The 24,237-nt window shown below is 43.1% G+C and overlaps 1 protein-coding gene across 1 annotated transcript in view; it reads left to right on the forward strand.

Moving 5' to 3' along the window:
* Window positions 1–24,237, forward strand: part of TOM1L1 (target of myb1 like 1 membrane trafficking protein) — a 55,000-nt gene that overhangs the window by 27,696 nt on the left and 3,067 nt on the right. The window contains exons 4-12 of the mRNA XM_033138722.1: window positions 2,080–2,229; window positions 7,246–7,365; window positions 8,267–8,368; window positions 9,650–9,766; window positions 16,788–16,921; window positions 18,065–18,125; window positions 20,452–20,572; window positions 22,174–22,276; window positions 22,601–22,661. Coding sequence (XP_032994613.1) covers window positions 2,080–2,229; window positions 7,246–7,365; window positions 8,267–8,368; window positions 9,650–9,766; window positions 16,788–16,921; window positions 18,065–18,125; window positions 20,452–20,572; window positions 22,174–22,276; window positions 22,601–22,661 — 969 coding nt within the window. The remainder of the gene's footprint in view (window positions 1–2,079; window positions 2,230–7,245; window positions 7,366–8,266; window positions 8,369–9,649; window positions 9,767–16,787; window positions 16,922–18,064; window positions 18,126–20,451; window positions 20,573–22,173; window positions 22,277–22,600; window positions 22,662–24,237) is intronic.

Raw genomic sequence — 24,237 nt, forward strand, 5'->3', positions numbered from 1 at the left:
GTGACCTTGGGCCAGTCACACTTCTTTGAAGTCTCTCAGCCCCACTCACCTCACAGAGTGTTTGTTGTGGGGGAGGAAGGGAAAGGAGAATGTTAGCCGCTTTGAGACTCCTTCGGGTAGTGAAAAGCGGGATATCAAATCCAAACTCTTCTTCTTCTTCTTCTTCTTCTTCTTCTTCTTCTTCTTCTTCTTCTTCTTCTTCTTCTCCTCCTCCTCCTCCTCCTCCTTCTCCTCCTCCTGTTTGTCCTAGCTTTGTAATATTGTAATATTTGTAATATTGGTACTAGTTTTGGGCAACTGAAGAATCGGAATGATCACTATTTAGCTAGGCTGCTAAATTTGACAGCTCTCAGGCCCCTTGCACCAAACTGTATATTTAAAACCACATCCAACCACATTGAACAATAATGGCTCCGCCACGAGAATCCTGGGGGAAGAATCTTTGTTAAGGGTACTGAGAGTTGTTAGGAGACCCCCCCCCCATTCCCCTCACACAGTGTTAGAAACTCAGATGTATAAACTAGGCGCCAAATGGCTCTTTAAACCAGGGTTACAAAGCGGAATGCCTAGTTGCCATTTTTGGATCAGATGGCTCTAAAGTCATATTTTTCAATACGGATTTTTGGTTCCTGAAATTCTCTCCCCCCCCCCCCAATTATATTTTATTAAATTTCAACATTTTTAACATACACAATAAAAATGCAATTCCTTCTTTTTTCTTTTTGGGGTCGACTTCCCACCCCGTTTTCCATGGAGTTGTTGTTTCTCCCCTTCTGCTGCACCCTTTTTTAGTTCCTGAAATTCATTCTGACTGTGCAGATAAAATACAGTCCTCGGAAGAAGGAAGTGCACCCTCTTGGAATGCACATATGTAAAACCCTCTGTGGTTTTGCATATGAGGACATGATAACAATCATTTGTCCCTTAGCACGTCTTAAAATTATATAAATACAACCTGGGATGAACATCAACACAAGACATATTACATTACATCGTGTCACGGTCTATTTAACAGAAATAAAGCCAAAATGGAGAACAGGAGGTGTTGCTAGTTTGTGAAAACAGACAAAATCCAAGGATCCCCAAGCATGTACCTCCAGATGGTAGGGACATCAGGTGCCATGCTGGTGCCCGGGCATCTTTACTTGGTGGCAAGTGGCCCATAGCCAGGTGCAAAATGCGCCTGGCACCTGGCAAATTGCGAATGCTGCCCTCACAGAACTACAATTCCCAGAATTCCCTGGGAAAGGGGACTGGCTGTTAAAGCACCCTGGGTACTGTAAGTCTGTGACAGGACTAGAGGGTCTGCTCTCTCAGCACCCTTAACGAAAGGACAGCTCCTATGATTCTTCGGGGAGAGTCATTACCATTGAAAGTGGTGTGAAACTGCTTTAAATGTGTAGTGCAGATGGGACCGGGATGAGAGTGCTCAGAGACCTGATGTATAATAATATTATTATTATTAATAATAATAATAATTAGTTGTTATTATTATTATTATTATTATTATTATTATTATTATTATTTATACCCCACACATCTGGATGGGTTTCCCCAGCCACTTTGAGCAGCTCCCAACAGAATATTAATAATAATAATTTAAAAGCGATAAATCATCAAACATTAAAAACTTCCCTATACAGGGCTGCCTTCAGAAGTCAGGTAGTTGTTTATTTCCTTGACATCTGATGGGAGGGCGTTCCACAGGGCAGGCACCACTACTGAGAAGGCCTGGTTCCCTGTAGCCTCACTTCTCGCAGTGAGGGAACTGCCAGAAGGCCCTCGGAGCTGGACCTCAGTGTCTGGGCTGAATGATGGGGGTGGAGATGCTCCTTCTGGTATACAGGGCCGAGGCCGTTGAAGGCTTTAAAGGTCAGTACCAACATTTTGAATTGTGCTCGGAAACATACTGGGAGCCAATATATGATCTCTGTGGCCACTCGCTGACACCAGTCTAGCTGCCGCATTCTGGATTAGTTGTAGTTTCCGGGTCACCTTCAAAGGTAGCCTCACATAGAACGCATTGCAGTAATGGTCATGATGGGGAGAATCTCTCTCTCTCTCTCTTTCTCTCTGCAGCTCCTCGACATGTGCATGCAGAACTGTGGCCCGAGCTTCCAGTCTCTGGTTGTGAGAAGGGATTTCTGCAAAGACAGACTAGTGAAGCTGCTGAATCCAAGGTTCAACCTCCCTGTTGATATGCAGGAGAAAATCCTGACCTTTATCATGGTAAGTGCTCCTTTTCTATCTTTCCCATTTTCCAGTGTTGCCAGGGTAGTAAATGTTTCATGAGAGCTGTACTGGGAAGCGTCGGACAGGGATCCAAGTCTCTGCTAGTTCGCCTTCCTTTTTATCTTAAGCCATGGTTGGAAAGCAGCAAAGCTATAGGGAGAGTAAGAGAAAGTTGGGCAAGAAGAGCTCAGCATAGCTGGCTATCAGCCTTGCTTTTAAGCCTTTCCTTTGTTGTCCTGTCAAGTTCCTTGGCTGCTGCTATAGAGAAAAAGGAGGGTTTTTGCATAGTATTAGCTCTGTTCTCAGTGTCTCTATTTAAAAAAGCAAACAAAAGAATTGCCATCCTGCCAGTCAACCAACAAAAAGTTGAGTGTCTTTGCTCTGTGTGGGTGGGAAAAACGAGAGTTTGTTTACACCACCAGTTAGCCTGAAATCACAAACCGGTGAACTCGTTTCTGCCCTTGGCTTGACTGGCTTCAAACCTGTTTGCATTGTGTAGCAGGGGCAGCCAGCCTGGATATTACCTTCCAGGGATTTCTTCTTTGGTTGCATCTTTCCCAAAAGAGAATTTTTCCTTTTTCTTTTTTTTATAATAAATTTTATTCAATTTTGAAAACTTAAAACATATTAACTTCAAATTCAATATACAGTGGTACCTTTGTTCTCAAACTAATCCGTTCCGGAAGTCCGTTCCAAAACCAAAGCGTTCCAAAACCAAGGCACGCTTTCCCATAGAAAGTAATGGAAAACAGATTAATCCATCTCAGACTTTTAAAAAGAACCCCTAAAACAGCAATTTAACTTGAATTTTACTATCATTAATCCATAAAATGAAAGCAATAATGAATGTACTATAAAATAAATAAGACAGTATTGTAGATGATAAAAATAAAAATAATCTTTTTTTCTTACCTGCATTGATTATAGTCATTGTTTCGATGGGGAACTTTTATCCATTTCCACAGTCACATCCCATTCTGAGGGCTTTAAGGAGGCTAGTTCTGGCCATCACTGGTAGTCTAGCATTCTCTGCCACACTCCCAGCCGGTGTCACGGTGGCCTCCGATGTGGGAAAGGAGCATGTTGACTTTACAGCACATTCCTAGGCCTGTTGAAATCAGTCCCAGTGAATTCAGTAGGGCTTACTTTCAAGTAAGCAGGCCTAGGATTGTAGCCCTACGGTGCAACGCCAGACTCTCCAATTAGTAGATGAACTGGGTTCCGCACAGTCACAAAAACAGATTAACCGAAAATGCCTCAAGAAGAAAAATGCAAAATAAATAGCAAAAATGAAAGCGCCGAACTTAATCCATTCCGGAAGTCCATGTCACTTCCGAAAAACCAAGGCGCAGCTTCTTCTTCTTCTTCTTCTTTTTAATTAATAATTTATTTTATTACAAAGTATATACAAAATATTACAAATAAACACAGGCATACCTACGTATATCCTTATTTCCATAAACACAAATCATCATCTAAAAAAGAAAACAAATGAAAAAGAAAAAGAAAAGGAGAGGGGAAATGGAAAGATAGAAGAGAAGGAGGGTTCAGAAGGAATCCTTCCAGATCTGAACTATATTTATCTCCATACATAATCAATATTAAAATTTCATAGATTGACTTTCACCGCTACACTGCACTTCCTATAACTAAACTAGGAATTTCATCTGTCATTCTTCCATGTGACACCATTTAATATATTTTCTGATAATAATATCACAAATCTACTCTAAACACAACCAATACCTTTCACTTAATCCTTGTCCACCTAAATAATCATTAAGACATTTCCATTGTTTTTGAATTGTATTTTTCGGTTTTTGTCTTATCAAATCAGTCAGCTTTGCCAAGTCCAGATATTCAGACAATTTACTCAGCCATTCTTTTTTGGTTGGAATATGATTTCCTTTCCAATGCTGGGCTATCAATATTCTCGCTGCCGTTGTTGCATATAAAGAAAAATATTTACTTTCTCTTTTGGGATATCACCATTTATTATTCCTAATAGGTATGATTCTGCTCTTTTACTATGTGATGTTTTTATTAATTTTTTAATTTCATCGTGAATCATATTCCAATACTTCTTAATTTCAGGGCACGTCCACCACATATGAAACAGTGTTCCTGTCTTTTCATTGCACCTCCAACATTTGTTATTTTCAGATTTATTCATTTTAGCTAGCCTGTCTGGTGGCGTATACCATCTGTGATGTAACTTCATAAAGTTTTCTTTTAATTGGTATGATGCCGTGAAGTTAATATCTTTTGTCCAAAACTTCACCCATTTTTATACTCGATTTCATAGCCTAAATCTTGTTCCCATCTTGATATAGTTTCCCTTTAATTTCTTGATCTAATTTCTTATTATTTAATAATTCATACATTTTGGTGAGTGTTTTCTGTTTACTCTGTAGAAATTCTTCTAATTTCATTAGTTTATTCTCAAATCTTCTATTTTTTAAATCTTTTTCAAAAGTCGCTTTCAATTGGAAATATTCCAGCCAGCTTATTCCCATCATTTTTAATTCCTCATAATCTTTTAATTTTGGTCTTTCTTCCGTTTCTTCTGTAAAAAAAAATTTTTTTAATCACATCTTTCTGACTAGTGATTTAAATCAAGTCTTACTGACTAGTGATTTAAATTGATTTGATTCAAATCAAATCCACCCTGTTTCTACCCTACCCAGAGATGCCAGGGATTGAATCTTGTGACCTTGTGCATGCAGAGCAAGTGTTCAGCCACTGAGCTACGGTCCCTGCCCATGAAATAGGCTTTCAGCTTCCAAACACACACATATACACCATCACATTTAATTAATTACATTGCCCTATACCCGGAGGTCTCAGGTCAGTTCACAGACCAAAATCAAAATATAAAACCACAAAATATATCATTAAAATAAAACCAACAACCCAATAACCCCCCCCTCCAAACCCCACATTTTAAAAAGGGCATAGGATTTGCCTGGCGCCTAAAGGTGTACAATGAAGGCACTGGGCGAACTTCCATGGGGAGAGCATTCCACAGATGGGGAGCCACTGCAGAGAAGGCCCCGTTCTCTTGTTGCCGCCCTCCTGACCTCTCGATCACAGGTTCCGGGTTGCTATGGCAAGTGGCGGTCCTTGAGGTATATTGCTCTTTCTGCTGGCGTTTCCCACACAATGCCATCACTTGGTCTGTAGACACAAGGAGAGGTTTGAAAGAAGCTCAGCCGTCCCTGGGAAAATCAGAGACCTTGGCTTTTGTCTCAAAACGAACAATCTTCTAAACAATAGCGAGGTTGTTAGTTCTGGCGGGTGATCCGTGGGTGATCAAATATAGTCAACAATGGTGCCTTATTTCAGTAAACAACCGTTATTTTGGAATGAAACGTGAAAGGGAGCAACCTCTTGTTCAAACAAGATCTGAGAGACACACACTCTTTAATTTCAACCCTCCCCTAGCTGCTACGGTTTCTTGGCCTGCCATCCACCTACCCAATGTAGTACCTGCCTGAGATCCTGTAAAACTAGACAGGCAAATGCAGAATGAGGAAGAGATATGAGAGTTGCAGAGTAGCAGAGTTGCACTTTAATGCGTTGTGTCGCCTTTTTAAAAACACTGAGAATGGGATGAGTTGAGACAGCACCTATGAATGGATGGGACCAGGTTGTGATGGAGGGGGGGGGGGAGAAAGAGCTGAAAGAAATTACAGCATTTTCTTCTTTGTAGGGTTGCTGTGCGATGCATCTCTCACTATGCATTCCTACCATTGCTATGCCAACTTTAAAACTATTTATTTCACCGGGTTTCAAACAGGGTGGATTTGATTTAAATCAAATCAATTTAAATCACTAGACAGCGAGAATTGATTTAAATCATTTTTTTTATGACAGAAAGACTCATTCTTGCTGGTATAACCTTAATATTTACAACCAGATGTACTGGTTCATTTTTGGAATAATAACTTTTCAGAGTAGTTTTTACAGTTCTATCCAGAATTACTGATTTGGTTATACTATTAGAAATACATAGACAGATAATTATGAAATGATGGCAAGGTTTAATAAGTTAACTGTTTATAGTGGGACAACCTTTCTGCTGTACTTTATTGGAAGGAGAAAAACAAACATTTCCTTAATAACATTTTAAGCAATTTATTAAAACAAAACAATAACATTATAGCATATGCATCCATGTTTGTTAACTGATGTGGTTAAACTTTTTTTTTTTTTTTAAAAAAAAACACCTTAGATTGAGTTTTAGCACACATGAAAATCTTAAAACAAATCCTTATTTCCTGATGAAATATAGCCTTTGGACTATAATGTAACTTAAATAGAAAACTATCTTTCGAAAGATTTTTCCTCCAAAAGCATTTTATTTTAAAAATCCAATTTAAATTTTAAAAATCTGATTTTTTAAAAAATTGTTGATTTTTATCTACCTATTTCCAATCACATTTTGTGCAGAATTGCCTCCCAAACTGCTTCACAGCCGTATGCAAAAATGCAACAATAAAACTATTTTTAAAGGGAGGGGGAAACCCCACTGCAATTATTTTTGTCATATCCCCATTCTGTGAAAGAGAAATTGTGTCGAACCTTTGGCCTGTTGCGTCTGTTTCACTGGGTCTGTGGCAGACCTTGGTGAATGGATCGTTGGAGCAAAATATGCTTTTTGTAAATACAGTCGTACCTTGGAAGTCGAACGGAATCCGTTCCGGAAGTCCATTCGATTTCCAAAAGGTTTGCAAACCAAAGCGCGGCTTCTGATTGGCCGCAGGAAGCTCCTGCAGCCAATCGGAAGCCGTGGAAGCCCCGCTGGACGTTTGGGTTCCAAAGAATGTTCGCAAACCGGAACACTCACTTCCGGGTTTGCGGCGTTCGGGAGCCAAAACGTCCAAGGACCAAGGTGTTCGGGATCCAAGGTATGACAGTATTGGCAGTTGTGGGGGTATGTGTGTGTGTGGAAACCTTAATTCTGTTTCAACAACTTTTCTCTTTCCTTTTTTTAAAAATACTTTTAAAAAGACATGGGCTCGAGGATTTCAAGGTGCTGTGGATGTGAGTGATGTAAAGGAGGTGTACCTGGAGCTGCTTAAGAAAGGGGTCGAGTTTCCGTCCTTGGGAAGCAACAATGGAACCAAGAAGGTAGGAATGCTCTTTTGGCGCTTACTGATTGGAAACAGGATATGCTCATTGCAAAATCTGCATGTGTGGCAGAGTTGTGCTGGCTAATTAAAAAGCAATAATGCACATTTGACAGAGTGATTTCCATGCTTAGGAAACCAGTCATACGTTTCTGCCTTGGAGCATTTAAAAATCTGAGAGTGGGAGGAATTGTTGTTGCTGTTTTTCTTTTTTAAAAAACAGGAAGTGTAGAGGTTGAGGTGCTTAAAACTGCCCACGAGATCCAGAATCCCCAGTTTCATCTCTGTGGGTTAATGCAAATGTAGGCATCTGGATTGCCTTCTGGGCTTTGTAAATTTCCGCCAAAATAAAAACAGATCTCAACACGTGAAGGCAAAGCACAAGGCGTATTTTGAAGGCGGGATAGGAAGGAGGGAGGAGTGTAAAATTGGTTATAAAGCACATTGTGGACTTAAAAAAAAGAAATTGAGGAGCCTCCCCCCCCCCAGGGTTCATGGTGACTGTGAAATAACCTTACACTTTCACCTGATTAATTTAGGCGCAGAATAGAATGCAGAATAATATTTATTTGACAAGTGTAGTGCTAATTTCTCATTTTATGTATTGTAGAGTATGGAGTTATGTGACCCCCTGAGCCAAGGCAGCCCTGTATAGGGAAGTTTTTTTTAATGTTTAATGTTTCATTATGTCTTTATATATGTTGGAAGCTGCCCAGGCAGCAACCAGCCAGATGGGTGGGGCATAAATAATACAATATTAGTAGTACTAGTATCGGGTAATAAGAATTGTTGTTGTTAAATAGGTCATCCCTATTTCCATTGGAGGGTATGAAACAATATAACGGGTTTATGGTTCCCAAAACAACAACACCCTAATATCTTATTGCATTGTGTATCCACAGCCTTTACCTCCGGTCTCCACAAAAGCATCATATGGCAGTCCCAGGAGGGGCATTTTAGGATCCCTTAGCCCACCTACAGTCATAACACTGATTCCCGAACAGGTAAAGCGCCACTATTCATTTTAATATTTTGCAACTCAAAAGAGTTCGTTGTCACAACCCACTGGCTTGACACTGGGGCTTCTAAACCTTTTATTTACTTACAGTAGCTGGATGTTGTTCAATAACAGTGTTTCTCTGGGTAGCTTAGAACAATAACCAGTCAACAGAACAATAAAAAACTACATAAATATATTAATGGCAGCAAGGAAAACAGTATAAAAAAATAACTTTATCTGGCACCGAAAGGAGTATAGGGCAGGCACCAGGTGGGATTGCATTGTATAAGAGGGTAAAAAGGTAAAGGTAAAGGACCCCTGACAGTTAAGTCCAGTCGCAGACGACTCTGGGGTTGCAGCGCTCATCTCGCTTTACAGGTCGAGGGAGCTGGCGTTTGTCCGCAGACAGTTTTTCCGGGTCATGTGGCCAGCATGACTAAGCCCCTTCTGGCGAAACCAGAGCAGCACATGGAAACGCTGTCTACCTTCCTGCCGGAGCGGTACCTATTTATCTACTTGCACTTTTGGGCGTGCTTTCAAACTGCTAGGTTGACAGGAGCTGGGACAGAGAAACGGGAGCTCACCCCGTCATGGCGATTTGAACCGCTGACCTTCTGATCGGCAAGCCCTAGGCTCAGTGGTTTAGACGATGTTTCTATTTTACTTAATATGAATAGGGTTTGGTGTCAGCGTGGTTTGTGTAGGTTCTCTGTTGTTCGCTTGTGCTCCCACCACACCCAACCACAAATGAACAATCACACCCTACGCCAACCCCGACCTCTATAGGGAAGCTTTTTAACGTTTAACTATATTTTTAAATATGTTGGAAGCTGCCCAGAGTGGCTGGAGCAACCTAGTCAAATGGGTGGGGTATAAATAGTAAAATTATCACTATTATTATGGAATAGGAAGTCCCTGTTTTCACCAGGGAAATGTTGGAGGGTATGCAATGTTTATGCATGCTCATACAGAATCTGTGTGGCACTTATTCCCTGGTACATGCATTTAGGATTGCAGCCTTAGTTCAGCATTGAATTTTCTAATAGGGGTAGCCAAAGGCCCCTAAGAAACTTACAGCCAGCTATTATTAATATTATTATTATTATTATTATTATTATTATTATTATTATTATTATTATTATTTATACCCCATCCATCTAGCTTGGTAAGCCAGCCCTGGAATGAATACGTCTCTGCTACAAAGCTAGCAGGACTTTCAGAGCACAAACCATGACATGCAAAATAATTGTTGCCTTGTATTTTACTGTGTTATGGTCCTGAACAGATTGGAAAGCTGTACAGCGAACTGGATATGGTAAAGATGAATGTGAGGGTCATGTCAGCCATCCTGAAGGAAAACGTCCCTGGGTCAGAAAATCCAGATGATATGGAGCTTCTCCAGGTACAGTAGGGGCCTTTTGCTGGGATAGTTAATGAAAAGCAAAGGGGTGAGTATATCTATTACAAGTTTGTTATTGTACTTCACCGGATCTTAACCTATTACTGTATTTGTATGAATGTATTCCAAATGTCATTGAATTTGTCCATGGAAAGTCTGTGTTATATGCAAGTTGTTCATATGTTGCGAGTTTGTATAAGTCTTCAATCCAGTCGTAGAAGGGAGCCGCATTTTTATTTTTCCAATTCATCAGCATCAGTCTTTTTGCTGTGGTAAGGGCACGGAGAGTCCACTCGCCTTGTCCTTTTGTAAGGTTCAATGTGCTGGGTATATAATTCAAGAGGATATTTTGCTCTGTACAGTGGTGCCCCGCTAGACGAATGCCTCGCTAGACGAAAAACTCGCTAGACGAACACATTCGTCTAGCGGGAGGCTGCCCCGCTAGACGAAAAAGTCTATGGGGCTGCCTCGCAAGACGAATTTTTTTCGTCTTTTTTCCCCCCCGTCTAGCGAAAGCGCGGCTGTCATTGCCGCTTCGCTAGACGAAAAACCCACTAGACGAAAAAAATCGTAGAACGATTTTTTTCGTCTAGCGGGGCACCACTGTAGATGTCAGGTTGTTCCGTACAGTCCTGTTGATGGTTTCAGTCACCTTCTGCCAAAAATCTTTCAATATAGGACAGTGAAAAGACATATGTTTTAGAGGAGCATTATCCCTAGGAGGGATGTCCAACCAGCAGATTGCGATCTACCGGTGGATCCCCAGCTGATCCTGGTAGGTTGCAGAACCCTTATCGTATACAAAAAGTTACAAGGATAAAGCTAAAAAGCTCTGTGCAATCCTCTTGCAAAAAAACTCAACAACTCTGGGCAATCTACCCACCCCACGCACGCTCCTCCTCCCTCCAATGACAATGGGTAGATCGCCGCCAGTTTTTTCATACTGGGAGTAGATCACAGCCTCTTAGAAGAGTTTGGATTTGATATCCCGCTTTATCAAGACCCTAAGGAGTCTCAAAGCGGCTAACAATCTCCTTTCCCTTCCTCCCCCACAACAAACACTCTGTGAGGTGAGTGGGGCTGAGAGACTTCAGAGAAGTGTGACTAGCCCAGGGTCACCCAGCAGCTGCATGTGGAGGAGCGGAGACGCGAACCCGGTTCACCATATTACGAGCCTACCGCTCTTAACCACTACACCACACTGGCTCTCACTGGCTTAGGAGTTGTACATGCCTGCATTCCATCTCCAACAGTTAGATACCTTAGCTAGCCCTTTTTTAAACAAATGTAATGGGGTCCGGTATATTCTAAATACAGTATTATTTTTTGTTTAAGTTTAAGGTCCAGAGACACCCTTGCTATAGCAGTTAAAACAGTAGTTAATGAAAAGGGAAGGTGATGGAATATATGGAATCTCAAGGCATTAACTTGCACTCTGGATTATTAAGGAGCGGGACCCAGCACCAGTGTCTAGCGTCCCTGTCCAGTTCCACCTGATGCCCCTCTTCCCCAACAAGCATACTGGGTGCTGCCACCATGGGCAGCTGCGGAGACAGGCAGGGGCATCCAGCCTAGGACTGTGAGAAAACCCCCTGGCAAAGTAACTGCAGCTATGGTACCATCTTGATTTCCCCAGAGTTCTATAATGGGGTCCAGAGATATTCTAGGGAAATTAAGATGGCAGTGTCTGTCTGCAGCCCCTTGGCCCATTCCTGTTCCTCTTAATCCATGCCAGTTCTAAAATGTAAAAAGAGAAGAAGAAAAACTTTAAAAGAACCGAAGAGATCCCAGTATCATGGAGCCTATCAGAGAATTATTTCTCTCAGAATCGAAAGGGGTAATCGGGTTTAAAAACAAAGCACAAACCCATTTTAAAACAAACAAATCCCAAACTCATTTTTTTAAAAAGCAAATTGCATGCCTATTTTAAAACAATCTTTTTGGTTAATAGTTGTATACCCAGATTACTTTTGCACCCATCTACCCACAGATGGAATCCATAACGAAGAAAACCATGCTCCTTGAAGTGGCTTTAAATGTAAACAAATTATTTTGGAGATTTCCTGCAGAACTGATTTCTGTTTTGTAACACAACCTAATCCTTAATAAAAACTTTTTTTTTAAGTGAAATTCTGGGAGGTAGTCTTGGAAAAGGAAGGGGGGAAAGGGAGATTTCCCTAATAATATGTTTCCTTGTCAAGAGAAAATCCCGTCCAAGGCTTTTTCTTTGAGCACTTCAGTAATGGGGAAATGTTTTTGCCAAACCCAGTAGTTCTTAGATAGTATAATGTGGATTTCCAATAAACAGACGAAGCCTTCATACTATGCATGTAAAAAAAGTTATAAGACTAGATTCCACCAATACTGTCTGACTTGGCTCCTTTTTAAAGCTGCCCTTCCTACTTATTTTATTAAGCATTTACAACATGGCGCCCCATAAAGATTTGGCCATGTATGGAACTGTTTTGGGCAATACAAAATAGCCATTTCAGAGAAGAAAAACAGTCACTTCTCTGAAACACTCCCTCAGGCAAAACACCTATACGTTACCTGCTCAGAAACCAAGAGGACAAGAGCTTTAAAAAAGAATGGGGGGTGGGGAGATGATAATTTATTTAGGAGACCATTGTAAAGAGATGAAAACGTTAGCAGGATTTAAACCGTGCTTGTAAAGTAACAAGAACTATGGACATTTTAGATGGGTTAAATATTTGGATAGCTGATTGATATGCAGCTGTAAATATTGTCACTAGGACCCATGGAGGGGATGGAAGGAAGTCTCGAGATTCAGAGTAATCTCTTTATATGGTTTCTTGTTAATTGTTTATATTCTTTAAAATTAAATAAAAAATATTTTTTTAAAAAGAGAAAACCTTAATACGCGTGCACACACAGGGGTTGGGATATTGGCACCCACGGTAGGGAATCCAGATTTACAGAATGTATCTATTTCCCCTCCAGCGCCTTTTGATACTTTTTAATGGGATGAATTTTCCACATTTGTGCCCTCATGTGGCAAGATCTGGCACTTGTGGTATGAGGGCATGAGTTTCGCTCTTGTAGTAAAATGCCGGATCTGACCACATGAAAGGTGCATTTGGAGGAATTAAATCACCACACAAAATCGTTGTGGTAAGCCAACTCATAACAGAAAAAACGGTAGTTGCTCCAGAAAGCCACGTGAGACATGAGCCTGAAGAAATGATCTGTGGGAGAGCTGTGTGGCATAAATGCCGTCTCAAGAGCACAGAGATAACATCGTTGGGTTGGGTGCATTCTTAGTCAGAGGGAACCCACTGGAATCAACAGGAGGAACCTTAATACCATCAGTTTCAATGGATGAACTCTTAAGTCTGACAAAGGCTAAATCAAACCCATCGTTTCCTATTTTGTCTGCTATTTTCAGTTTCCTTTCTATTTATTTATTTAAAGAATTCGCCTATCGTCTCATCGAAATCCAGGAGGCAGGTAGTTAATTTGAAGGTGCTTTCCCTTTCCCCCTTTACACTGTGGACATGAACTGTGTACAACTGAGATGTCTAGAGATCTCACACCTTGCGGATTTAAAACTCTTGAGAAGATATGCCTCACCACTTTGTAAATCTGTGGGAGGTGCTGGGAATCCATCCATTAACATGGATAGGTTTAGAATCAGCCTTGTTTCTAAAAAGAGTTTTCTTGCTCTTAGGAAGTCAGAGATGGGTGGGTACGTGGTGGTTTTTTATATTATAAATTTATGTTGTGAACCGCCCCGAGATCTGCGGGTATAGGGTGGTCTACAAATTTAATAAACAACAACAACAACAAATTTAATAAACAACAACAACAACAATTTAGTGTGTTAGGTCAACAACAACATTAATTAGTGTATTAAGCTCCCAATATCTGGAAGGCCATCTCCATCCCTAGTGACCTTCTCTGGCGTTAAGATGTGCAGAGGGGAATATTTTGGTAGCTCCATCATTCTCAGATGTGCTGAGAATGGTGTCCTGGGAAATAATTTTCTTTGACAGCCCCTGAATTGTGGAACTATTTTCCCACAGAGGAGCAACCCAAATCTTTATTGTACAGATTTCACTATGAGCCGAAGACGCAACCTCCGTATCCTGACCTGCAGCGTGAAAGGGTTGCATCCAATTAAGCCCTACTCAAGAGTAGACCCACTGGAATTAACAAACGGAACTTGGTTGTGACCCTTAACCTCAGTAGGGCTCAGGTGCGCCAACTCCATCGGGCTGAGGCCTCTACAGCCCCCCAAATGTCTGCTGGAACAGGACTCACCTCTTCCCCAATCTTGAGGGAACACGGGAGGCATGGTAGGCTGTCACCCTGGGCCGCGCGACATTGGGAGACACTGAGCAAACCTAGTCAGCCTCTCCCGATGTGACAGTTGTCACGCATGCATGATGTCACACAATGCGCGATGCACGTGGTGCCAGCCCCCCAATGTTGGGCGCAACTCAGTGCTTGTGGTAGGGCTGTTCTTGAGTGAGACTAGTGTTTGATATAACCCAAGGTATATTGCTGGATTCATACTGTTCTGTTCAATTTAGAATAGCTCTGCTTGTTTTATAATTGCCATGTTTTTATAACTGTATATTTTGTTGTTGTAACCTGGCCTTGTACCTTACGGTGAAGGGCGGGTAGCAAACCTTATAAATGAATAAACAGGGGAGGTCTGCAATCTGGTGAATGGCGATGCTGCCATATGAGTTTTGCGAATGCCCAGAAATGCAAACCCCTCACTTTTTGGGGGACACGCAGTGGTGACAGCGTAATTTCTCTTGAGTTTTGGGGCGTTCCCAATTTTGATCTGGGGCTGTTATTTCTTCCCCACCATGCAGTTTTCAAATGATGTAGAGCAGTGCAATTAACAACATAATGGCACACACAGCCACCTCGTAAAAACGGCAGTAAAAAAGAGCCAGCCAATTATATGCACTGATTTATTGCAGTTTATCTGTAGAAACTCAGTTCCCTCCCACACATGCATCTTTTATAGGTTGGCTTTTGTTTGTTTGTTTGTTCCTTCCGCCAAAGCTGAAGGATTCTTTCTTGGATATGAAGTGCCTGCAGTTTTGTTTTGTTTTTGTTTTTTATAAAAAAACAACAACCCATATAGAGTTTCTTCGTTGATATCTCTACCCAGGCCTGTTAGAGATGCTACTGCTGCATAAAAACAAACTTTTGAATTGGTGTGCATAGCATGGGCCTTTTCTAAAGCATCTCTTAAGCTTCTGGCCTTTGGTGATTTGGAGCTAATTTTCTACCCTTGAGGCACACCTCAAGGTTGTTGCAGCATCAGGATGACACCAGGTGTTGTGATGTGAGCCCCGGTCAAGTTGTGTTTTGTTTCTAACTATGAGACTAATTAATGGAGGACATGATGACTAAACACAAGATCACCATTAATGGTTACCAAATGCTATGCACAAGCAATAATCAGGGATGTGGATACTGTGACCCTCTCAGGTGTTACTGGGCTACAATTTCCACTGCCCCACTGACCACTGGCCCTGCTTGTTGGGGCTGATGGGAGTTGGGACTCCAGCATCATTTAGGGGGCCACAGGCTCCTTGCTCCTGTGAAGGATGGCTGTCCTCATCATGCTTTAGGTAAAGGGACCCCTGACCATTAGGTCCAGTCACGGATGACTCTGGACTTGCGGTGCTCATCTCGCTTTACTGGCCAAGGGAGCCGGTGTACAGCTTCCGGGTCATGTGGCTAGCATGACTAAGCCACTTCTGGCAAATCAGAGCAGTGCACGGAAACGCCGTTTTCCTTCCCGCCAGAGTGCTACCTATTTATCTACTTGCACTTTGACGTGCTTTTGAATTGCTAGGTGGGCAGGAGCAGGGACTGAGCAACGGGAGCTCACCCTGTCGCAGGGATTCAAACTGCCGACCTTCTGATCGGCAAGCCCTAGGCTCTGTGGTTTAGACCACAGCGCCACCCGCATCCCTCATGATGCTTTACTTGTTACTTTTCCAAGATGATGATGATAGATAGATGAGAGAGAGAGAGAGAGAGAGAGAGAGAGAGAGAGAGAGAGAGAGAGAGATCTGCTGGACATAGAGTGGACATCTCCATGTTCAGAGACTGTATAAGTCACAGTACTAAATCCTGTTTACTTCTTGTGTTGGGGCTCCTCAGAAGGATCTGGTTGGGCTCTGTAGGGAACAGGATGATGGTGTAAATTGTCTGGCTAACAAGCTTCCTCTGTTTAGAATGGCCAACATATAATGTCTTACTGAGAAACAAAGTAGGCCTGTGGCAACCCAACTCCAGATAATCCAAGCTGTTGAGCCAATCTGCAGGACACAGAGGCAGCAAACAGATTTGACCAATTGGCCCCAGGCAACTGATCCAGAAAAAGAGTGGTGTCCAACTTATACTCTGGGAAGGCTCACTGAAATCAATGGATACGTTAGTCAGTTGCTGGTTTTAGTGAGTCTTCTCCAAGTATGAGAATCCAATGCACACAAAATGGCCTGATTCAGACAGCCTCAGTACAATGAAGAAACATATCTGAAGGATTTCCAGGTCAGATTGTGGAGAGTGGGAAGACTTCTTCTTTGTCTGTTATCCTTCTTTATGGTAGTCGCTGGTATCCAAACAGAAACCCAGTGAAGAGGATGTAGCGGAGGCCTTCTTTTTTTGATTGCATCTGCTTTCAGGGCAGATCAGTGCTGGACCAAGACATTTTGGTGGCCAGGCAAAGACTATATTTGCTTTCCCCTCCCTTTCTAAGTCCCAGTGAAGGAACCTGCTTCACCTTGCTACACCATAGCTGTCAACCCTCCCTGCTGTTTCCCAATGCTATAATAAGGGAATTTCCCGCAAAAAAGGGAAAGGTTGACAGCTATGTGCTACACGGAAGGGCTGGCCCTGTATGTGGTCCCCTGAAGACTGAAGAGCCTCTGATTGTGTGCCTGGGATGTAAACAGTGTGTCTTTGACGCCCATTGCTTTTGCTTTTGCCCCAAATGCTGATAGCGAATGTCTTTCCTTTCATCCCTCGGCAGAAGCTCTATAAGACGTGTCGGGTAATGCAAGAGAGAATTATGGAACTTCTCGCGACTGTGCAGAATGAAGACGTGATCACAGAACTGATACAAGTGAATGAAAATCTGAATAATGTCCTACTGGGACATGAAAGGTAAAGCTGTTCTGTATATGCTGTGAACTCGCAGCTTATATATACATAGGTTATGCCAGTTTCAGGAGTGGGGAAACTGGCCCTCCCAACTCCCATCAGCCCTAGCCAACCTTGACTCAACGGTCATGGATGATGGGAGTTGTAGTCCAACAATATTGGAAGGGCTAACAGGTTGCCTGCTCCTGCAATAAAAGAAAGTTGTGATTGAGCTAACAAAGAGCTTTGTCCCCTTAAAGTGTTCCTTGGGAGTAGCCCTCATGCACACTTTCCCCTTCCCCTTCTGCTTTGGAGAGAAGTGAATGTCTGAACCAGTGGATCCTATGCTTGGCTGGTGAGCATAGGACCTCTTCCTGACTGTGCAATATTTGCCTCTCAGCGACTGCCGAGTCTGGCATTCCATTGTTCAGTTCACTTTCCACCCCACAGCAAGGAGCAGGGGAGAATGCCTGTGACCTACTTCTGATCCCACCCTTGGGAGAGTTCCAGGGAGATAATCTCTGAATAGACTAAGTTACAAATCTCTATTGTGATGCTTACATTATTTTCTGTGTCCGTTTAGGCTTCTTTTGAGACACAATTCTCTGGAGAGAAGCGAACATTGTTTCTTACCTGTCAATCCGACTGGCACAATGCAATTCTTTCCCTTGGCACATGAATGCTGTCCAAATATAATGCTTTTGTTATAGAATAAATAAAGATCAAAAGATAAAATAAAAGATAAGTAGAAATTGGCCCCATTACTCAAGCGCGCTAGAATAATGGGACCAATTTCTTTCTTACTATTTTCTCTTTGGCTTATTTATTTATTTTGAAATAAGCCAGCACCCATTCTTGAGTGATGGGGCTAATTTCCCTTCCCCCTGGGAGGGTTTTCTTGTAAGAAGAAACATTGACAAAAGCTGGAAGCAGGCAAGCTAAAAAAAAAGGCCATAACAGTCTTCCTTGCTAGCTGAGGTTATAAAAAGAAGGAAGAAGATAACACCCCCTCAAGGTCTGCTCAGAGACTGTGAGATTTGCCTCCTTGGTGATTCTCAATTAACTGGCCATCTCTGGAATATGGCAAACAGTGCATACCCATCTTTCCATTGTTCATCGTAACTGCATGGCTTGAAACGCAGGTACTGATCGTACCATTTCATACAGGTTCTCTCGAAACAGAGTACGCTTCTTGGAGAATCAAAGGATTCAGAACGAAGGTGCAGGGGTAAGTAATTAACAGCCCTTCCTCTAGCCTGCAAAGAGCCTTCTCTTGTTAGGACAAGAATTCTGGAACCTCTGATGCTGTTGGATTCTTTGGTCTCTTGAGTCATTTTGCAATGTTTATGGTTCATGCCTTCTAAGTCTAGGCATGTTGACTCAGAAGCAAGTCAGAAGCTATGTTTGGTGGTGCTTACTCCTAAGTAAGTGTGTGTAAGATTGCAGTGCATAAGATTCAGTGTTCGAAAGAGGACAAAGCATAAATTGCTAGTTCACCCATTACGTTACAGAGCAAGTAGGGCCATTCCATTGTCACGGGTGGGACACTTTGACCATGTTTTTTGGTATTCACACATGTGTAACAATGTAAATATACATAAAAATTAACAACCAAAATTTAAACTATGTTCTTAATAAGATACTGAACATTTTACTAATTTTTTATTATTTTTATGGATATTTTTGACAATTTTATTAAATGTTAAAAGTGTTGTCACGGGTGGGACAAAAAAAGGACATGGAGCTTGAGATAAGTTTGATTTATGGAAAAACTGTGAGTTGGGAGGTGAATCAATGATAAACTCAGCATATCTGTTTAAATCAATGTTTATTGGTTACAACTATGCAATCAGGAATTAAGTTTAAGAAATTTAACGATACAAAATTAAGGGGAAAATGCTGTCATGGGTGGGACAATCATCATAAAACCTTTAACTTGAACACTTCTGTGAAGACTACGTGGGTGGACTTTTGAAAAGAAGGTCCATAAAATAAACTTCTTTTGTCTTTAGCTTTTAAAAAAATGGTTAGACTGCACGTTTGGAATCTTCCTCACCAAAGTCCAGCGCTCATCTAGCATTCTTATCAGGCTCTTTTTTCATGGAATGGCCCAGTAGCCAAATATGTCTGGGTGGTGGATGGGGGAGGAATCATTCTCTCTCTCTCTCTCTCTCTCTCTCTCTCTCTCTCTCTATATATATATATATATGTATAATAAAAAAAATCAAAAAATATTTCCAGTAGCAACTTAGAGACCAACTACGTTTGTTCTTGGTATGAGCAGAGCCGTCTTAAGGGGATCTGCCGCCCTGGCGCGGCTATCCCTCCGGCGCCCCCGCCATGCCGCCTCTCCGCCGCCTCCCTCCCGCGCTTGCCGCCCCTTGGGAGGGGGGTGGGCGAGCGGGGGGTGAGGGGCGTGGCGCTGGAGCGGCGCGGGGCTCTGCGCGCCCTTCCAGCGCTTCCGGGATGGGAGGCGAGGGCGGCCGGCTCGCGCTCCCGCGCAGCTCGCGCTCCGCGCGCAGCTGGACGGCGCGGCGCTGCTGGGCAGCTCGCGCTGCATCGGGCGGGCGGGCGGCTGCGCGCGGGGGCGGGCGGCCGGCTGCGCGCGGGGGCGGGCGGCCGGCTGCGCGCGGGAGCGCGAGCCGGCCGCCCTCGCCTCCCAGAGCCCCAGCTGGAGTGCTGGAAGGTCGCGCAAAGCCCCGCGCCGCTCCAGCTGGGGCTCTGGGAGGCGAGGGCGGGTGGCTTACAGCCGGCGCGCGAGTGCCCGCCTGCCCGTGGGGGCGGGGGCGGGTTGGGGAGGAGGAGCCCGGTATGCCGGCGGGCTCGCGGGGGCGCCCCTGGGGCGCCCAGCGCCCTGGCGCACCGCGCCACCGGCTTCTATGGATGAGACGGCTCTGGGTATGAGATTTCGTGTGCACGCACACTGCTTCAGGTATCTGAAGAAGTGTGCATGCACACGAAAGCTCATACCAAGAACAAACTTAGTTGGTCTCTAAGGTGCTACTGGAAGGATTTTTTGATTTTATATTTTGTTTTGACTATGGCAGACCAACACGGCTACCTACCTGTAACTCTCTCTCTCTCTCTCTCTCTCTCTCTCTCTCTCTATATATATATATATATATATATTCCACTGAAAAGCGGTTGCAAAAGGAAAGTGGGGAAGCAGGGAGGAGGAAATCGCAGTACCATCCCTAGTGCTTCTTCCAAAGACAACTGTTAAGCTGTCATCTTACACAATTCTTGCAGAAGATAATTCTTTTAATTAATTTTGGCTGCACTTATCTTGAACTGTGAAGCGTTCTTCGGGATCAATGCAAAATTATATCCTGCTCATTCTATTACTTGATCCGAGAACCTTCAGATTTTACAGCTGGTGAATCATAGATGGTCACACTGGTGACTTGAGTAGACCCTTACCACCAGCCAAGATCTGCTTCCATAAGAGAGCAAAACGGACCTTCTTGGCAATTGCTTATTGCACACTGAATGTTCAACCTACACCTAAGAGGGAACACTAGGTATAACCTCTGATCTCTTTCTTTCCTTTCAAGGTCCATGACAACCAGCCGTCTGCTCCTTCGTGTGATTTGCTTGACCTGGCTTCAAGCTTTTCCACTACTGTGCCAAAGCCTGGGGAAGTTGGCCCTGCACCTCCTCAGTTTTCAGAATTGAGTATGTACAGTCATACCTTGTGTTGCATACGCTCTGTGTTGCGTACGTTCGGGATACACACTCCCGCCCCCAGAAGTGTTTTCCGGAGCGCGCGCGGCCGCCGGATGCGCAGAACACTTCTGCGCACTTCACGCATGTGCAGAAGCACTCAAATCGCACTTCTGGTTTTTCAGGTTTTTTTTTAACATGCATTAGAGTTACGCACACCCGCGTTACGCATGGCGACCCGGAACGGATCGCGTGCGTAACCCGGGGTTCCACTGTATGTATGTTTTAATGGAATGCTATGAACCTTGTGGGAAAATATGGAAACAGACTTATCCTTGTACAGGTCCTATGGATTTGGACTGGAGAGCTGCAATATGGAAGATCTCCAAGGTGTCACACAGGAGAGATTCTTATATTATTGTTGTTGTTGTTATATATATCTTATATTTGTATACTGTCCTGTACCTGTAGCTCTCAGGGTGGTTCACAACATAAAATAACATTATAAAAACCACAAAATGTATGATAAAAACAAAGACAATAATCCCCTCTCCACAACGTATTTTAAAAGGGCATTGGGTGTCAATCAGCCAAAGGCCTGGTTGAAGAGGAACATCTTTGTCTGGCACCTAAAGATGTATAATGAAGGCGCCGGCCGAACCTCCCTGGGGAAAGCATTTTACAAATGGGGAGCCACTGCAGAAAAGGCCCTTTCTCGTGTTGCCACCCTCCGGACCTCTTGAGGAGGCACATGAAGAAGGGCCTCAGAAGACCTCAGAGTCTGGGTAGGTTCATAGAGAGGCAGTCCTTGAGGTCTTGCGGTCCTGAGCCGTTTAAGGCTTTATAGGTCAAAATCACCACTTCAGTCCTATTATTGCTAGGGAAGTGCTGTAGCTCATTGTTAGAGAGCCTCTGCTTTGAAATCAAGAGGCCCCAAGTTCAATTTCCAGCATCTCCATGCAGAGCCAGGAATATCTCCTGTGTGAAACCTTGGAGGTCTGCCTCCAGTGTAGATGGAGCTAGATGGACCAAGTGGTCTGACCCTACGTGTTTTCTGGATCCTCTCAGATGCATTTCAGACATCATACTTAAGAGATGCAGACTGTGACCTAGAAGCCAGAGGCACATACATGGAGGGAAAGTACAGGCAGTTCCACCTTTCGGTGTTTTGGATCACTAGGATTGTTCCTGTATGTATCAGTAGCCAGAATTCCCCACTTCACATGGGAAACACTGGCTTAACCGAAGCCAGAATCTTTGCACCAGAGCTGGCATATGAAGGGAGGAGGCAAGGGAGCAGTGCTCAGTCCCAACACGCATTACCAGCTTGGTGAACCATGGCTTATAAAGCCAGGAATGATCATCTGAAGATGGCTGTTGTGAACTGAACTTCACATGAACTCCCAAATGGTGGCTGGATAATAGAAGACACACATCCCCACCTCGAGTTTATTTGAAATAATGTGTTGCTGAATTCTGCTTATTGATCTATATCCTGGGCCAATGTCTTGATCAGAGATCACCACAGTAAAACATTGCCTATATTTTATTTTTTGTGTTTTAAAGATTTGCAGAAAAATCACAGTCATGCCTGTTTTTCTTTCTTTCTTTAGATTGCCAGCCACAAAGTGTTGCTGTTCCAAGCCCCTACCCCACTCAGCCACCACTTTACCCTCAACTAAATTCACTCGCAACTACAAATGCTGCACACACTCCGTAAGTAGCAGCTTTTGAAGCTATTTAAACCTTTTAAATGGGGTTGAAAGGATGATAGGCCAAGTTGTAAACCAGGACATGGTCACACAAATGTCCCATCTCTGGAAGCTGCCAAAAATTTAAAAAACAACAACAGGTAAACATTTGTCAGACTCAGTCCTTCATTTTGTAAGGTAATTTGTGGAAGGTCAGTATGGACTTCTGTGGACCGAGACAAATTGAAAAGACAGGAATTTAACAATGGGGCCAGAAGTTTGGATGCTGAAGTTTGAAATTTCATGTATGGTTCCTTGATGGCTTCCCATTCATTCTTTCCTCTCTTAGGTTCACATCAGAAACACAAAGTGCATGTCAAAGCTTTCCAGGTAGCTCGACATACATCAACGTAAGTAGCAAACTGTTCCTCAGTCCTTCTTCAGTAGCAAGTATCACAGAGAGATAGCTTTGCACATGTTTTCTGTTTGTGTAAGTGATGCTGAACTCTGGGTCCCATCAGCATGGCCAATGACAATGGTCAAGGATGATGGGAGTTGTAGTCCAGCAACTTCTGGAGGGCCACAAGTTCCCCATCCCTGTTGGTCCAGCAGCGCAGTGTTTGTGGTGTTAGTTATAGGAGTTATTTGTCTTAACGCTCTTTATCAGTGCCAAACTTACCCCGAATCCTTATTCAGCTGAAGCAATGTCATCCATGAACAAAGGGGAAGGATCTTGTAGGCTCAGGAGAACAAACAAACAAACAAACAATATTTAGGAAATATTTAAAGACGCGGAGGTTACCCAAATGGCCCAGTGAGTACTGAGCAATGGGTGGCCGTGAGTTCCTTCTCTGGAGGTTGTAGGCTCTCCCTCCTTGGAGGTTTTAAGGCAGAGGTTGGATGGCCATCTGTCATGGATGATTTAATTGAGATTCCTGCATTGCAGGGAATAGATGACTCTTGGAGTCCTTTCCCACTCTAATATTCTATTATTCTATTGCCCTTTGCTTCATTTCTCCTCTTCTTCTATACCGTCCTGCACCTGCAGATCTCGGGGCAACTCACAACATAAAAATACAATATCAAAGTACAAAATGCATGATAAAAGCAAGAACAAAACAACAACAAACCAATACCCCCCTACCCCCTCCCACAAACACATTTAAAAGGGTATAGGGTGTTAGTTCTCATCCCAGGTCTCTCTAGCTGACTCTTCTTTTTCCTCCTCTGAGAGGAAGGAACAAAAAAGGGGTCACTGGAGGAAGCATGTGAATATAAAAAGGATAAAGTGAACCTCCTCGTTCCCTGGAGAGGTCATTTCCTGGTTCATGCCGAACAACCTGCTTTTAAATGTTCAGAAGTGGGTTATGACGCAAGACCTGACTATAGGAATTCAGTGTGAGCTGCCCGTGCAGATTTATGTAGCTGGTATTCGGCATCCATGTTTCCATCCTCACCCCTCAAAAAACCAAAATGTAAGAGCAAAGAGAGGAGTGGAGAGTAGATTACAACAACCCTGCAGTGTCATCGGTTTTCATACACTGCATTGAAGGTTGGACTTAGTGTGGTTTACAACAACCCTGCAGTGTAGCTAAAACAGGCGAAGGGAGGCTGTGTAAATAGAATAACCGCATTCTAAAGTAATCCTCAAAAATGTATTGTCTAGAGGCCAGTGAACCAACAGGCTTGCTCCACAAGTCAAGAGAGGAAATCAGATTCCACACACACCCCTCTTTAAACAGTACTCTCGTGGTTGTTGCATGGCAGACAGCACTTGAAACAAGGGAGCTTGGGAAGCAGCTTGTGTTACGACTTGTGAACCAGTAATTATTAAAAACTCCCCCCCCCCAAGAAATAACCCAGAGGTTAGTGCATGTCTAAGTAGCTCTTTGGAGCCCAGCTGAGCCACTACAGTGGTACCTTGGTTCTCAAACTTAATCCGTTCCGGAAGTCCGTTCCAAAACCAAAGTGTTCCAAAACCAAGGC

This window comes from Lacerta agilis, chromosome 2 (assembly GCF_009819535.1).
Source record: "Lacerta agilis isolate rLacAgi1 chromosome 2, rLacAgi1.pri, whole genome shotgun sequence".
NCBI lineage: Eukaryota > Metazoa > Chordata > Lepidosauria > Squamata > Lacertidae > Lacerta > Lacerta agilis.